General features: G+C 50.0%; 1 protein-coding gene across 7 annotated transcripts in view; it reads right to left on the reverse strand.

Annotated features, from left to right (window-relative positions):
- LARGE1 (LARGE xylosyl- and glucuronyltransferase 1) overlaps positions 1–15,200 on the reverse strand; it is a 493,033-nt gene that overhangs the window by 45,865 nt on the left and 431,968 nt on the right. For all 7 annotated transcript variants that reach the window (XM_079141602.1, XM_079141604.1, XM_079141608.1 and 4 more), the window contains one exon: positions 1,253–1,408. In XM_079141602.1, the coding sequence (XP_078997728.1) occupies positions 1,253–1,408 (156 nt within the window). The remainder of the gene's footprint in view (positions 1–1,252; positions 1,409–15,200) is intronic.

Genomic DNA, 15,200 nt, shown 5'->3' on the forward strand with positions numbered 1-15,200 from the left:
CTAGCTGCTAATTTTTCCTGACTTTGTTATTAATCTTGTCTCTTCCACTAGGACATGAGTAACACAAAAGCAGGGGACACTGATCTTTCCCGCTATGAAAGTGATTAGAGTCAGTAGAAGACCCTCCACAAATGATTGTGGACTGAGTGAACCAATCACTTCTGGGTCTGATGCCCAGGTTCAAGAAGAGCAGGAAGCAGGTATTTACTGAGCATCTAACATATGGCAGACACTGAGCTAGCTGTTTGACATGCGATTTCTTGGCTTTTTTTTTTGCACTGGGGATTGAACCCAGGGTTGCTTTAACCACTGAGCCACATCCCCAGCTCTTTGTTATATTTCATTTAGAGACAGGGTCCCACTAAGTTGTTTAGGGCCTCACTAACTTGCTGAGGCTGACTTCAAATTCCTGAGCCTCTTGCCTCGGTATCCTGAGCCACTGGGATTACAGGCATGCACCACTGTGCCTGGCTTGACTATTCCTAAAACATCCCTAAAAAAAGCTTTTAATTTTCATCTGACAGTTGAAGAAACTGAGGCACAGAGGGGTCACAGAGGTGTTTGAGGTCACAGGTGGTAACTGGAAGGGACCAGAGCCAAATCCAAGTTAGCTAAGTATCTGCTAACTGCTGTTCCATATTCTTAGTTTCCCCTTATCCTTAGAGCTGAGGATCAGTCTCAACTTGGCTCCTGGTTTGCTGTGTGCCCATGGGCAATCTGCTTTGCCTCTCAGTTTTGCTATTGCTTCAACTGTAAAAGAGGGTCTCTCTGAGCACCAAGTGAGATACAACATACCATAAAATCATAAAGAGCAAAGAGACAGGAAAAAGCGACAGGTGTCAGCTATGCCTGCGACTACTCACCTAACTCTGTCCTCACCAGTGCCTAACCCTGAAGAAGGCACACCTGTGGAAATCTCCTGTGCCCGTCCTCCCAAGCACTGCCCAGGTCTGAATCCTGGGTGTCCCAGGAAGGGGCCCCGCCCACAAAGACCAGGGAGCTTTCTGGCCGTAGGTGACAATTCGCCTGCCCTTTCCCAGGTGGTTCTGCTGGTTCTGCGTGCAAACTCGCTGACCCACGCATCTGGCGGACGTCCCCTCCTGGACCCGCAGCCACCCGCATGGAAGGGATCCACCCACGAGCCACTGTACCCTGGCTGCAGGGCGGCCGGGCGGCAGGTTCGGCCTCACCGGAGCCGGACCCGCCCCGGCCCCTGCCGCGGGTCTTCCGCGGAGGACAGAAGGCCACTCACGTTCCTGCTGTTGACGTCGGCCTCGCTGGGGCAGCCGAAGAGCTCCCGACGCAGCAGGTTGCCGTCGTACTCCAGGAAGGTCAGGTAGAGGTTGCGGAAGAACTCCACGTGCTTGTTCTTCACCCGCAGCTTCTTGGGGGAGTTCCAGTGGATGACCTGGGGGCAGCGAGGGGGCAGTCAGGGGGGCCGGCACCTCCCGGGGCTGCCACTCACTCTTCCACTCATCCATCCAACCTCTACAGAGCAGCAGCGGAGAGCGGCGGGAGCCCTCAGGCCTGGGTTCCAGACCTGACGGTTCCAGGGGGCCATTTACGCTGGCACACATCACCCAATCGCTCTGTGTCTCAGTTTCCTCATCTGGGAAACGGGAACATGCCTGGCCCCTGCCTGTGCCACTTATTTCGTTACCCTCTCTGGGTACCGGAAACCCGTGGTGCCACCACACAGGGAGACCGAGGTGCTGCAGGAGGGAGCACCCCCCTGGCGCCCTGTCCTCTCCCTGGCAGCCACAATTCCCCCCTCTAGCAGCAGCTCAGTCCCACTGGCAGCTTTTGTGACACTCAGGTGTGCCTGGTCCCCCTCTCTTCTCTGCCCAGATATGCTGCCTCTGACCCAGCAGGTGACCCACCCAGGAGAAGCAAGCCTTAGGGAGTCCACCTCTTCCCTCTGCTCCTTCAGCTCTTGGGGTGGGGACTTCTCTGAAATTGTCTGTTTGTTTTATTTGGGTCTCGCGAGTGAACACTTTATGTCTAGCTACCATTTTAAAGATGAAATTGGTGTGGTCTCTGCCTTCAGTTTGGGCTCTGGGTGATGCTTATCTCAGGGACTTCATAGATATTAAGGTGCTCAATGAACACAGGCTCTGACCATTTAGCACCCACAGTGTGCTGGGCGGGGAGGGGTTCAGGGGACCCTGGGGGCTGCTGGTGGCATGCCCGTGATCTGCTGGAGAGAGGCGTCCACAGAAGAGGGTTAGAGCAAGAAGCAGCAGCAGCTCTGGAGTGGACATGCGGTTTCAGGGGAGGCAGGGCAGAGAGGAGGCCTGAGGGGAGGCCGTGTGTTGAAGCTGGAGCACCCGGGACAGGTGCATGGGTGAGAGAGGTGGCCGAGCGCTTGGCCAGGCTGACGCCCTGCACCTCGGAGGCCCCGTTCCGATCCAGATCGTAGCCAGTGCAGACGGTGAAGGGGAAACTGCTAATTTCAGGTCTTAGGACGAGCACTCGGACTGTAAGGGAGAAGATCACTGTGGAGGGCGGGAGGGGTAAATCCAGAGCCGCGCGTGAATCAGTTGTGGTTTCCAGCTGAGAAACGAGGCCTTGGTGGCACTGTTTCTGATTTCATCGGAAAGACAAGATCTGCACACGCACACACAACATTTGGGAAAAGGCAAGTGAAAATTGATAGAATATTTAATGCGTATTAAAACTGCACCAAGCTCTTTAATTATTAATATGCAGCGGCATTTGTTCCTAGGATTGATCATCATCATTACTTATAATCACTATGAGCTACGGAGCACTGGTCTGAAGGTTTTGATACAGCCCGTGGGGCAGCACTGCGAACAGCGCCACATACAGACGGGGAAGCGGAGGCGCAGAACAATTCCACCCTTGGCCCAGGGTCACAGGGAATTAGGCTTGGCACCCCACCAGCCTGACTCCACCAGTTCCACGGCTGCACCTCTGCTGGCCCCCAGCTGGATGCACAGGGCCCTGTGCAGGCAGGACATGTAGAAGAAATTTACTAAGAAAAGTCGCGACTGATGGGTGGACCCACACTTCAGGACTCTTGCAGCAGACCTGAGGATGGGGTGGAGCAGAGGGCTACATGCACAGGGAGGGTGGGTTCAGGTGAGGGAGGTCACAGAGAGGAACAGAAGAGCCAGGGAGGCACCCCAAGGGGTTACCCTGTGATGGTGGCCCTGGTCATGGTGGTCGCTCCCTCTCCCCCTCTCTCCTTCTCCCTCTCTGTGCTTCTCTCTTGTCCTTTTGCCTTCTGCCATGGGATGAGGTAGCACAGAGGCCCTTGCCAGAGGCAGGCCTCTCACTGCCTCCCCGTGGGGGCTGGACTAGCACACCAGCAATGAGCTGCATATGCGTAAGCCCTCTACACTCATACGCTGATGATCAGGCAACCTCCAAAGTCGTGGTATTAGGGGAGAGGGCCCCTGGGAGGTGGCTGAGCCACGAGGGAAGAGCCCTTATACAGGATTATATAGAAGGGGTCAGGGTCTGATGCGACCCACTCCCCAGCCACAAGGACACACCAGGAAGGGGCCATCTGTGAACCAGGAAGTGGGCCCTTGTGCGATCCCAGGTCTGCCACACCTTGACCTTGGGCTTCCAAGCCTCCAGAACTGTGAAACACAAACATCTACTGGTCGCAGGTCACTCAGTTTATGGCATTTTGTCACAGTGGCCCGAGGCACTGAGGAAAGGAACAGGGCCTGTCCAGGTCATTCACTTCCCGGCTCCCACCTCCAGCCACATCCTATCTGGGAGGGTCTGCAGCCAGGTCACCTCCCTCTGCCCGCTCACAGCCTGCATGTCAGGGTGGCTCCATAAACGTGGTTCTCCTTCCCCTCAAAGATTAGCGTCTGCCCTCCTCCCTCCCTCCTGCCAGCAGGATGACCCTGCAGCCACAGGGAGGAAGCTCCGGGAGCTCAGGAGGCTGCAGGGAGGGACGGCAGACCTGAAGGAGGCTAGCTGGGGAGGCCGGGATCTCAGGGAAGCCTGAAGGGGAAACATTCGATTTTCTTCCTCTCTAAGGGGACCAGAGAAGAGTCCCCTGAGAAGACGCCCACTCAGGTATGAGAAGACCCTGGGCACAGGTTGAAGTCACTGCACGGGGGCTGGTGTGGCCCATGCCCAGCGGGGTCATGTCTCCATTTCGAGTGACTTTGGTGCTCTCCACCTGCCAAGCCAGGAGGAGAGCTGATGGGTGCCACCTGGCACCTCCCTGGTGCTTTGGAGGCAATGCTCACTGAAGACTCCACACAGGTCACCTGCGCCTACTGCCCATGTCCTAGAGGTTCTGTGTGACCTGCCCGCATGGCACAGCTGGTGAGGGGCGGGCTGATTCTCCAAGCCCACGTGAAACCCTGAACCCAGGGTTCTTGAGCATGTCACAGAAGGGGAGAGTGAGGTCAGAGAGGAGAGGGGACCTACCCAAGGTCCTGGGGTGGGTTTATGCCAGGCCAGCATTGGGACAAAGACCCAGGGTCCCACCCACCTCAGCCCTCCCCTGCCCATCGTGCCAGCCCCTGCTTGGTATGTGTCTAGTGACCTGGTGCGTATTGGCTGTAGGTGAGTGTGCGGCTGGATTACAAGCACCGGCAAAAGCAAACCAGATGGAAGGACTGGGAGCTCACGGGCAAGAAGAGGGGCTGCAGAAGACACTTGGCAACCCGCTGCCCTCGGTGGGAAGCCTGCTCAAAGCTAGTGAGGCAGTCTCTGATTTGCCTTTGGTCTTCAGTTTTTCATGACTGGGACACATCCCGATCATTCCCTGGAGCTGGGCTCCAGGGAAACAAGTAATGGCTCTCATTTTTCTAATGCCCATTGCCTGCTGGACATTAGCTCACAGTTTCCTAGATGTGTGTGCATCAATACATGCCTATAGACACACGTACATGTACGTACATCACAAACTGTCACATTCAATTCTCAAATCCACCTGGTGAGCTTTTTTCTGTAACTATTCCATTTTACAGATGATGAGTCTGAGGGTCAGACTAGCAGAGTGTCACTAAGCGAGTGGCTGGTCAGGCCTCAAGCATAATGAGGTCTGACTGGCTCTCAAGTCCTTTTCTCTCTTCTACACCATTCCTTCATTCAATAAATACCCAAATGAGCACCAAGGAGGCGTCAGGCACTGACCGGGGGGTGTCAGTGCAGCAATGAACACAAGATGTTCTCTTTCTGGAACTCACAACTTGGAGAAAGAGAGGGACCAGCCATGCTGAGCATGGTAGGTGCCTCTAAAGAGAGTTGTTAGTGGCTTTTTTCCTTGGGTGGGGCCACTTTAAGTGCAAAGAAACCAACGCCCAGAGTTGTTCCCAGAGTCACACGGCAGAGGTGCAGGCTGAGGCCACTTCTGGCTCCTTCCCCTAAACCACACTCCCGACTCGGAATGCTGACTCAGGACTCTGCTGCTGATGGTTTAAATCAGTGCCTTCTGACTAGTGAGAAATGTCACTTCCCGATTCCTTAAGGGACCAATCACCCATCACGGCTGGCTTGGGGGCAGCAAGCTGGCAGTGCAGAAGGCAGATACTGACAAGCTGTCACACCTGAGATTGACGACACCAGAGAACGCGCCCGAAATAGACTCTGGAGGGAGGCTGCTGAGTGTAGCCAGGTCTGCTCACGGGAGATGAGGGCCTATTGTAGCTCACTCCATGATCCCAGGCCCATCACACCACAATAATAATTAGCCGCTCACATCACACATTAGATGCCCACTGTGTGCTGAAGTCTGCTCTGAGCACATGACTTGTTCCAGCTCAGTTTGCACACTCTGCGAGGCAAGTGACGGGCTCAGAATGCCACTTTCCAGGTGAGTAAAGTTTAGCAAACTGCTCCAAGCTACAGTTAGAAAGCAGACAGCATAACTGGAACCCAGGCAGAGAGAGACATTAGGAACCCGTGTCTCTTATTTTTCTGTATCCGTAACCACGAAATAACTGTTTCCAGATATTTATAGAAGATGACAGAATCAGAAATGAAACCTCTCTCCGTCCCTTGGACAATAAGGCTGCGAGGCAATTTGGGACTTCCCAGAAGCCTGAGCTGAGCCTGCAGCCCAGCAGGAAGCAGGGAGTGAGGCACAGGGGTGGCCAGGTGAGCTGCAGGAGCTGTCCGGCCTCAGGGGCCCCATGGGTGCCATCGGTTGGGTGGGAAATGTCTGTAAAGGCCAAGTCTATGTGCAGACTTGGAGTCAGCCTTTTGCGAGCTGGAGAAAACTGACAGAAATTGATTACTGTCCAGGAAACCCAAACGTCATCTGGGAAGACAGCAGACATCAATGATATTAAAGTGGAGACCAGAAACTCTATCATCCATCAAGGGTGCAGAAGAAAGCAGTTCAAAGGTAGACACAAGACCTTGGCACAAGGACGAGGCCATGGAAGGAGTCCAGCCCAAACCCGGCTTCGGGAGTACTCAGGCCCCAGAGGGCTCGTAATAGGAATTCATGGTGTGAAAGCTGAGAAATCAGAGCCGGTGTGCAAACACCAGGTGAATCAGAACACAGATTTCATCTCCTCCGGGTTAGGATGGGGGATTGGAAAATGGGCGTCTGTCTTAAGCCCCCCAGGACTCTCGATGGTCCACAGAGAGCAACTTCTCTTCCGCCTGGTGGTTCGGCCTGCCGCGGACCAGCTCCCACTTACAATCCCAGCATGATCTCTGGTACAAGGCATTCCTGGTGGCTCTTGACCTTGTCTTTCAGGACTCTGCCTTTGCAAATGCTCACCGCCCCCCATACCCTCCCTTCTCTGCTGTTTGACCTTCAAGGCTGCGCTCAAATGCAGAGTTTCTGGAAAGACTTCCTTGAACACTGTGGCAGAAGGTCACCTCCTAGCAGGTCTCTCTCCCCACTCCACTCTGTATTCCTAACAAAACACCAATTTTGTTTGTAGTTGCAATGTCCCCAGTCCCTGTGAGTGGATCATGATCCATTTAAGGTAGAAGTTAATCATAAAGATCCTAGTCTTTGATTTCCCAGACTCCCTTGCAGCTACAGTTTCCCAAAAAGTTACACGGAGAAGCATTTGATTCCTAATACCAAGGGTCAGACGTAGCCAGTGACATCCTCCTCCCACATCACCCATCTTTGTGTCATGAGGAGAGATGTAATGACTGGAACCATGATAGCCATCCTGTGTCTATGAGGTAGAGAGGTCAACACCTTGCTGACTTATGAACCAAAGTCTATAGCTGCCTATTCCAGAATTTTTAGTTGAGAAGTTCAAACCCCCTATTTTATATTAAGCCACCAAAAGTTGTGTTTTCTGATTCTCATTGTAAGCATTCCTAACAGAACATCCGGTGGGGGGGGATGCTGGGTCCTTCCTTAGTATTCCCTAGACTCTTGCAGTTAACTCTATTAGAGAGCGCATCGCATGCTCTTGTAATTATTTATTTACATGCCTGCACCTGGAAGCATTGGAAAGTGAATTTCTAGGCTGGCAGAGAGCATGACTTATTATTCTTTTTGAGTGCCACAGTGCCTGGCAGATAGTTAGTATTCAATAGCTGCCTTTTAGTTCAAGAATAGAAATCACGATGACAACGTTCTCAATAATCCCCACATTCTGTCTGTCAACAGCAGATCAGTATAAAAGACCGACTGAAGTGGCTTCAGAATAGAGAAACAGAGTCGCCTTTTCTTTGTTGAAGGGCCACCAAGCTTGCCATTGTTTCTAGGAGGAGTTTCAGCTCCCTGGTACCCATTCGTTTGGCACTTGAAAGAGAAGACAGTGCTCTCCTGAGGTCTCCGTCAGGACTTGCCACTGTTGGGATTCGGATTCCTGGTGGAAAAGAATGAGCACACTAACCTCCCAGCCAGACCCGCTGTGGTGCCCGTCGGCCGTGTGACCTGTGACCTACACCAGGTGGCCGAGCACCTGGAAGGTGGCCCTCGCCTGGGGAGGGGTGCGGCAGCGGCCACCCTGCAGAGTGGTCACGATCAGGACCGATGCAGCCACGACACGGTGAGGCTAATGTTAGTTGTCAGCTCGACTGGATTAAGGACGGCTAGAGAGAGTCTGGGAGAAATGGGCGTGTGAGCCAGTGGACCGAGTGGGGACAATGCGCTCTGGCTGCAGGAGGGCGCCGTTCCATCAGCCCGAGCCCAGACAGAAAACAAAGGCTGCTTCTTATCTCCCCTGAGCTGGGATTCCCTTCTCTTCTTCTGCCTTGGGCATGAGAACCCCAGACTCCCAACTTGGGGACCCCAGGACTCACACCAGTGGCCCCTATATTCTAGACCGTCGGCCTGGGGCTGGGAGTGACATCGCCAGCGTCCCTGGTTTGAAGCCTTCCTCTGTGTCCTGAGCCACGCGCCAGCATCCCGGGGCTCCAGCTTGCAGACAGTCTGTTGTGGTAGGACTTCTCAGCCTGCATAATTGTGTGAGCCAATTCCCCTAATAAATCCCTCTCATCTATCTATATATATCCGATTTGCTCTGTCTCTCTGGAGGACCCTGACAAATAGAGACATGAAGACATATCGCGTGTGTTCAATTACAAAAGAAATCTGGTTTAGACCTCATGAAACCGTCGCCGTACCAACTAGGAAGCTGGATGAGAACTGAATCTCTGTGGGGAGAAGGAGGATAAGAGACAAGATTTTAAATAAGGAACTGCAGACCGTCCCAGAGCCGGAGGGACCAGGCCAGGGAGAGTGCAGACAACACAGCCCAGAGACGCCTGGCCACCAGCAGGGCTCCCCCTGGTCAGATCTCAAGGAGACCTTCAGGGGGGCTATTCAGGAAGAAAACACTTCCAGGTGGGACTGACAGAGGTTGGATAGTGTCACCAGGCAGGGAGCCGGGCCCTGATCAGAAGCACCGGCTTCCAGTTCTACTCCTGGGTCTCCCCAGTGCTGTCATCCAACAAATCAACGCAGTGGACCCTCTGTTTCCCAACCTGCTAAGAGGATCGATGGACAAAGGAGGTGACGATGTTGATGATGCATTTCATGTGTCCACTTGACTGGATCATGGGGTGTCCAGATAGCTGACTCAGTGTTTCCAGATGAGACTGGCATCCGAATCAGTGGATTCTGGACAGCAGGTGGCCTTCGCCACCTGCCTTTATGTTTGTTATGTCTATCATCCAATCCACTGAGGGCCTGGATAAAACTAAAGGCAAGGAAGAGAGTTTGCCCCCCCTTTTTTCTGCCTATTTGAGGTTGGACACAGTCTACCTAGTCTCTAGCTTGTAGACTCTCAGCCTCCACAATCTCAGAATCCGGTTTTTCGTAAGAAATCTCTTCAGGGAGTGAAAGTATAGTTATTTCTCCTGTTGGTTCTTTTTCTTTGGAGGAGCTATCATGGCAGTGCCCCATTTCAAGACCCTCAAGAGAAGCCTAAAACCACAGACAGCGCTGGTCCCTGTGTGCGCTGTAATTTCCCGTCTGCCCATCAGCATCCCCACATGGAATTAAGTTAATCTGTCTTTCCATGTTTTATGCCTTGGTGTCTCCTTTGTGTCACCACCACTGGGGGCCATAAAATAACCCCTGAACACAAGCACTGCAGTACCAGGATGGTGGATCTGATGACCAAGATGGCTACTAATTGAGTATGGGCAGGTAGTGTATAAGATGTGGACACTCTGGACAAAGGAATGATTTACTTCCTGGGTAGGATGAAGTGGGACAGTTGGAGACTTCTGTGTGCGATTTAGAAGTGACGGATTACTTACTTTTGGGATTTTCCATTTAGTATGTTTGGATCATTGGTAGTCGAAGCCATGGAGAAAGAAACAGTGGGTAAGGGGGGACCACCGTGCTGGTGCCCACCAAGAGCCCTGAACGGATCTGTGCTCAACACATGTAATCAACTGTCTGGAACGTACTCCACTGAGAGGTTCTTCCGGAGGAAGGCTCTGCACGAGCTCATACTGAACTCGGATGCAAAGTGAGGCCGGGCCAAGGTGGGTCCACTGCCAGTGGATCTACTCCGGCCTTTTTATTCTCCCCATTAACTACTGCAGCTTCTAGTCCAAACTTCCTCCTCTTTGCCCAATCCTGACAATTACCAGGTATCCTAGAAAAGCGATGTCCTTGATACCGAGACTTTTATTAGTGACTTTTCTTCCAGCACAAACGCTCTGCCGTGGTACCATGATTCTTCACCTCCTGTTACACAGGTTCCTGTTTGTTGCATCTTGGTTTTTCTGTGTGTCCCAGGGAAAAAAAAAAAAAGAAAAAGAAAATTCTTCCCAGACAAAAATGCATCCTCACCCAGGAAAGGAGAAGAAAGCAGATCAAATTCACTGCTCATTTTGTTTCCTTGTCTGGAAAATGGAGAAGTTTAGGCCGGTGTGTGAGGCCCAGGCCCCGTCTGGAAGCCCACCGTTTCTTGCTCTGTCTTCTGAAACATTTCTCACTTTTCTCTGCCGGGGGAGGGAGAGGTTGGGAAGAGGAAAACCATGGCAACAGGAAAATGAATGCCATTGGAAAGACTCAGCCTGGGAGGGTCCCTAGCCCTGAGCAGCTCCAGCCAGAGTCTCCAGCTGCAGTGGTTTTGGGGTTTCTTTTCTTTCCTCTTTGCTACTTTTCCTGTTGCTGTCAAATGGGGGTGAAAATCCCTTTGAACTGGATTATGCTACTGTGAAGAATTCCCCATAGAGCCCCAATCACGGGAAAGGGAGAAGGGACCCAAGCCACATGAGTATCCTCGATGGCTGGTTTTTAGCGCAGCTTCTCTGCAGACAACCAATATGAGATCTGTGAATGACGACCAGCCGGTGTCCTCTTCCTGTCTCTGTGGAATTCATTACTAAAACTAAATTCATCTGCAGAATCCCCAGGGTGTCCTCCTGGGGATGGGAGGGTGTGGGGGCAGATGCCACCCTGCAGTCAGGCTTGGGGTCTCCACTTGAGGATTTCAGCAAGGCCCCCAAGAAGCAGCTGGGTTCCTAGTGCTGCCAGTTGGCTGGATGTCAGTGGCGCCTGGGGGTGGGCGCCATCTGAGTCACCGCTTGGGAGCCCAGCGAGGGGCAGCTGCTCCAAGCAGGCACCTTCTGCAGGGGCACCTGGTGCTTCTGTCTGCTCTGCATCCTCCCCTTGCAGAGGTGGGCGCTTCCTTCTCCCAGTGAGCAAACGGCCCTGCCCAACCTGCCCGAAGCACACGTGACTCAGGCTGACCGAGCAGTCACTCCTGACCTTTCCTACAAACACAGGGCCGAGTTCTGGCACCGGCACCATAGCAAGATGGTCGGCGGAATCCTTCTGTGGAGCATTGAGAGAGAGCGGTAGGGACTCTGTACACCACAGAGTTCTAGAACGTAGTGCAATTACAGAGTCTCGGGGGATGAGAAAATGAGGCAGGAAGACAAGTAAGTTTGAAATATTCAAAAAGTGAACGGGGGCAGGGACTGGAGGGCATTACGCTAAGTGACAAGCCAGTCTCAGAAAGTCAAGGATCAACTGCTTCTCTCAGATGAGGAAGAGAGAGAGAGAGACAGACAGACAGACATGAAGGAGAAACTCATGAAAATGGACAGCAGACCTTTAGAGTGGAGGAAGGGGATGGAGGAGGAGGATGAAGAGGACGAGAGGGCAGGGGAGGGTGCCGGCAACCAACCAGCAGATCGTGTACATCCACGTAGGAATGCCGCACACTGAGTCCTGCATCTCTGTTAGATGCACTTATTAAAATAAAAACAGCATTAATAAAAGGAAGAAGAGAAGAGCAAGTAGATCTGGGGAGGTGGGAGGGATGAGGGGGGAGAAGGAAGGTTCCAGGGAGTGAGGTTGATCAAGTTACAGCTCGTGCTCCTGCAAACACGTGTGATGAATCCACTGTCATGTAATTACAACCCGGGGTGGACAGAGAGAGAGAGAGAGAGAGAGAGACAGAGAGAGACAGAGAGAGAGAGACACAGAGAGAGAGACACAGAGAGAGAGACACAGAGAGAGAGAGAGAGAGAGACAGAGAGACAGAGAGAGAGAGACACAGAGAGAGAGAGAGAGAGAGACAGAGAGAGAGAGAGAGACAGAGAGAGACAGAGAGAGACAGAGAGAGAGAGAGAAGCCAGGGGTGGGAGGGAGAGGGCAAGGCCTCCTCTTCGACCTGTTCGACCTGGCAGTACAGATGCCAGCCATTCTCCCCTTCCCCTGCTCTGCCTTCTTCACGGCTCACTTTGCGTCCTGCGATGGCTGGAGCAGCCGTTCTGTGTGACACCTGCATTCCGCACTGGGATATAAACTCCTGGAAAGGTCTGCATTGCCTCATTCACTGCTGAACAACCCACGCCCGGCTCATCACAGGTGTGCAGTGAACACCTGCTGAATGGCAGGGACCTACACACTGGCCAGGCCTCCTAGATGTCACTCTGTCCCCACAGGGCAAGCAAAGGCAGAGAGTCAGAGAGATGGGCCGTGGCACTTGGGCACATGCTCCTAACTGAGCCAACGGAGAGGGCATGATATGGTGCTCTTACGTACCGGGGAGTAATGGGGTCTAAATATGCCCAGAGAAATGTTCTGCCTGCCAAACTATTATTGGTTTGTTAGAAGACTTAATGAAATTATTTAATAACAGCAATAAAATATAAAATAAACCTCACAAAATGAATATAAAGAGTCTTGCATTATCATCAAAGTATAAAATAAACCTAAGTCCATATGGACATAAATAAATGATTATGATTCAAAAATAATTGTAAGTGGAGAAAAAGAGACAAATGCTCCTCACAGAGAAATTTTGGTAATCAGATGGCTCCTCAGGGGACATGACATGCGGGGCCTTGAACCTCCACGATATTCCTTCCCCAAGCCCACAGCCTCTACCTCTTCATGAGAAAAACCACAAATCAAGTTTAAGAGGTGCTTCATAAACTACCTACCGGTACTCCACAAAACTATCAAGGTCAGTGACGGAAAACCAGAACAGACTGAAAAACTGCCACAGGACACAGGAGACTCAGGACATACGACCGTAATGGAAAAACAGGGGGACTGCAATGAAGCCCACGGTTAGTGATGGTAATACACCAACACTAGTTTGCTGGTTTTCCCCAACGCAGTACCAGTGCAAGCTGATGTTCACATTCCAGGGACCAAGATCGATGAGTGGTATAAAGAATTATCTCTATGCTTCGGCAACTTCCCATAAGTCTCAAATTCTTCCAAAGAAAGGTTTATGTTTACAAAGAAAAAAAAAATAGATTTTCCAAAGGAATGCAGACTAACAGTAAGATGAGCTCACGGGAACGGCCCAACAGCTGAGCTGATGCCCATTTCCAGCTCCAGCTCATTCTTTGGTCCTTCACAAAGTGCAGAAATGAGCACCTAATGAGATGGAACAAGAAATTGGCCAAAACTTTAAATTCTCAAGAGCATCTGAAATATGGATTTACAACCACTGCAGTTAGGAAAGAACTTCACCCTGAGTGTGTTTTATGACTTGAGATCGTACTTCCTGTTGGTACAAGATACATGACTAGCAAAATGTTTCAACCAAGGCTTCCAGAACGGTCAGGACAAGTCTCCATCATTTTTTTTTTTAATTGAAAGTCTTATGACAGAAACTTCATAATGTTTCACTTCACTAGATGAAAAGGGTCTAGAAGTCTCTTTGGAGATTTCTCTCATAAAAATGGAAGCTAGAAAAGTCCACTAGGAGAAACGCTTGCTTTTTCTGCTGCAGCCAAAACAGATGAAAAAAACAAAACAAAACTGCAAAAGATAATACAGTCATGAAATGAAGTAAATTCCTTTGTCAACAAATATTGCAAGAATAAAAAGTGATGGGGAATAATGCCGAAGGCTTGAAGAAACTCATTTTTTTATTAAATTTCATAGGAGTTTTGCCATGGAGCTAAACCAAAGTACAGAGGATTCTGAGGCATTTGCTAGACTCTGTTAGATAATGAAATAAACAAACGGTGGCACGATGTCCCGGAGAAGTTCTATCCGGAACAGTAAATTTCTTCTATAATGATGATGAGGACATTTCACGGAAAGAGCACGTATCTAACCAGGGAAGGTGGGTTTGCTTTAAATGGAGTAACAATTCCAGGTACCAACAGAGAGTGGACTCCCAGCGTCACATCCCTGATAGGCAAGTCTACAGGAAAGAACTCAAAGCCAGATGCACAAATGTTATTTGATGCCATTGATTTGGCTAATTTTATAAAAGTCCAATTGAAAATCTCATAAAATTTTTACAACACTCTCTGCCGACATGAGTAGCAACCAAAAATCTGTACCACACAGAGCTTCTCTGGATTACTCTTAAGGGATGGAGTATGTACAGGTGACACACACAGCCCTGCTTTTGTGAAAAGAAGGTTGTTAGTAGTATGCTATCTCACACTTTTGAAAAAAATACACTTTTAGTTTGAGCCTTTGATATAGCAGTAATGAATGAAAAAATAAGTACTTGTAGAAAGAGATTTCTGACATAGATACGGCTTTTAGAAAAATCAATGTTTGACACAGTTTCCATGGTAAAGGGATTATAAAGCCAGAAATAATGTTATCTATCAAAACCCTCATTTCTACAAACTTCAAAAACTTCAAAACAAGTGTTTTAATCATCAAGATTAACTTCCAAATAAATAATTACAATGGGTTTTGAGCAGGTTTGTCAAAAATGAAGGTATTAAAAATCAATAAATTAGCAAAAACCAGATGGTTGTCATCAAGAAAGACTTAAATTTGAGTTCTACCAAAATATGCATGTGATTTTTGGATTGAATTGGAAGAAAATGACTCTAAAATTTAATCAGCATAGTCAACAATGTACTTTTCCCCATTTTGATCTGCATAGTTTAGGGCAATATCTCTTTTGCAATAATAACCATTAAAAACAAGTACTTTTATATAACATGCCTTAAAAATTAGACTATGAATTACTGTGGCATAAAGAACCATATCGACATTGCGAAAATAATGAAGGGCATTCAATAATGATGTTATAGCTTAAAGTATTAATACTAAGAATGCTTCCCCTAAGAGTAAAAGGGTTTATTATTAATAAATTAAAATTACTCAAACATATAATAAAGTAGACTTTCTATGGTCTCACGTATCCATGTACAGTAATAAAAACAGATGTATGTTGAAACAGGTCAGTTCAGCAGTAATTCAGTGCCATGATCAATAGGTCAAACCAAGCTCCTCCGTAGAGCACAGAGCCTGGACCCTATGCCCTCCATTTAGCACCTGCCCACTTATCATTTCTAGGGACACTGTGTTCTCTTAGACC

The sequence above is a fragment of the Sciurus vulgaris genome (genome assembly GCF_902686455.1).
Source record: "Sciurus vulgaris genome assembly, chromosome: 5".
NCBI classification, from domain to species: domain Eukaryota; kingdom Metazoa; phylum Chordata; class Mammalia; order Rodentia; family Sciuridae; genus Sciurus; species Sciurus vulgaris.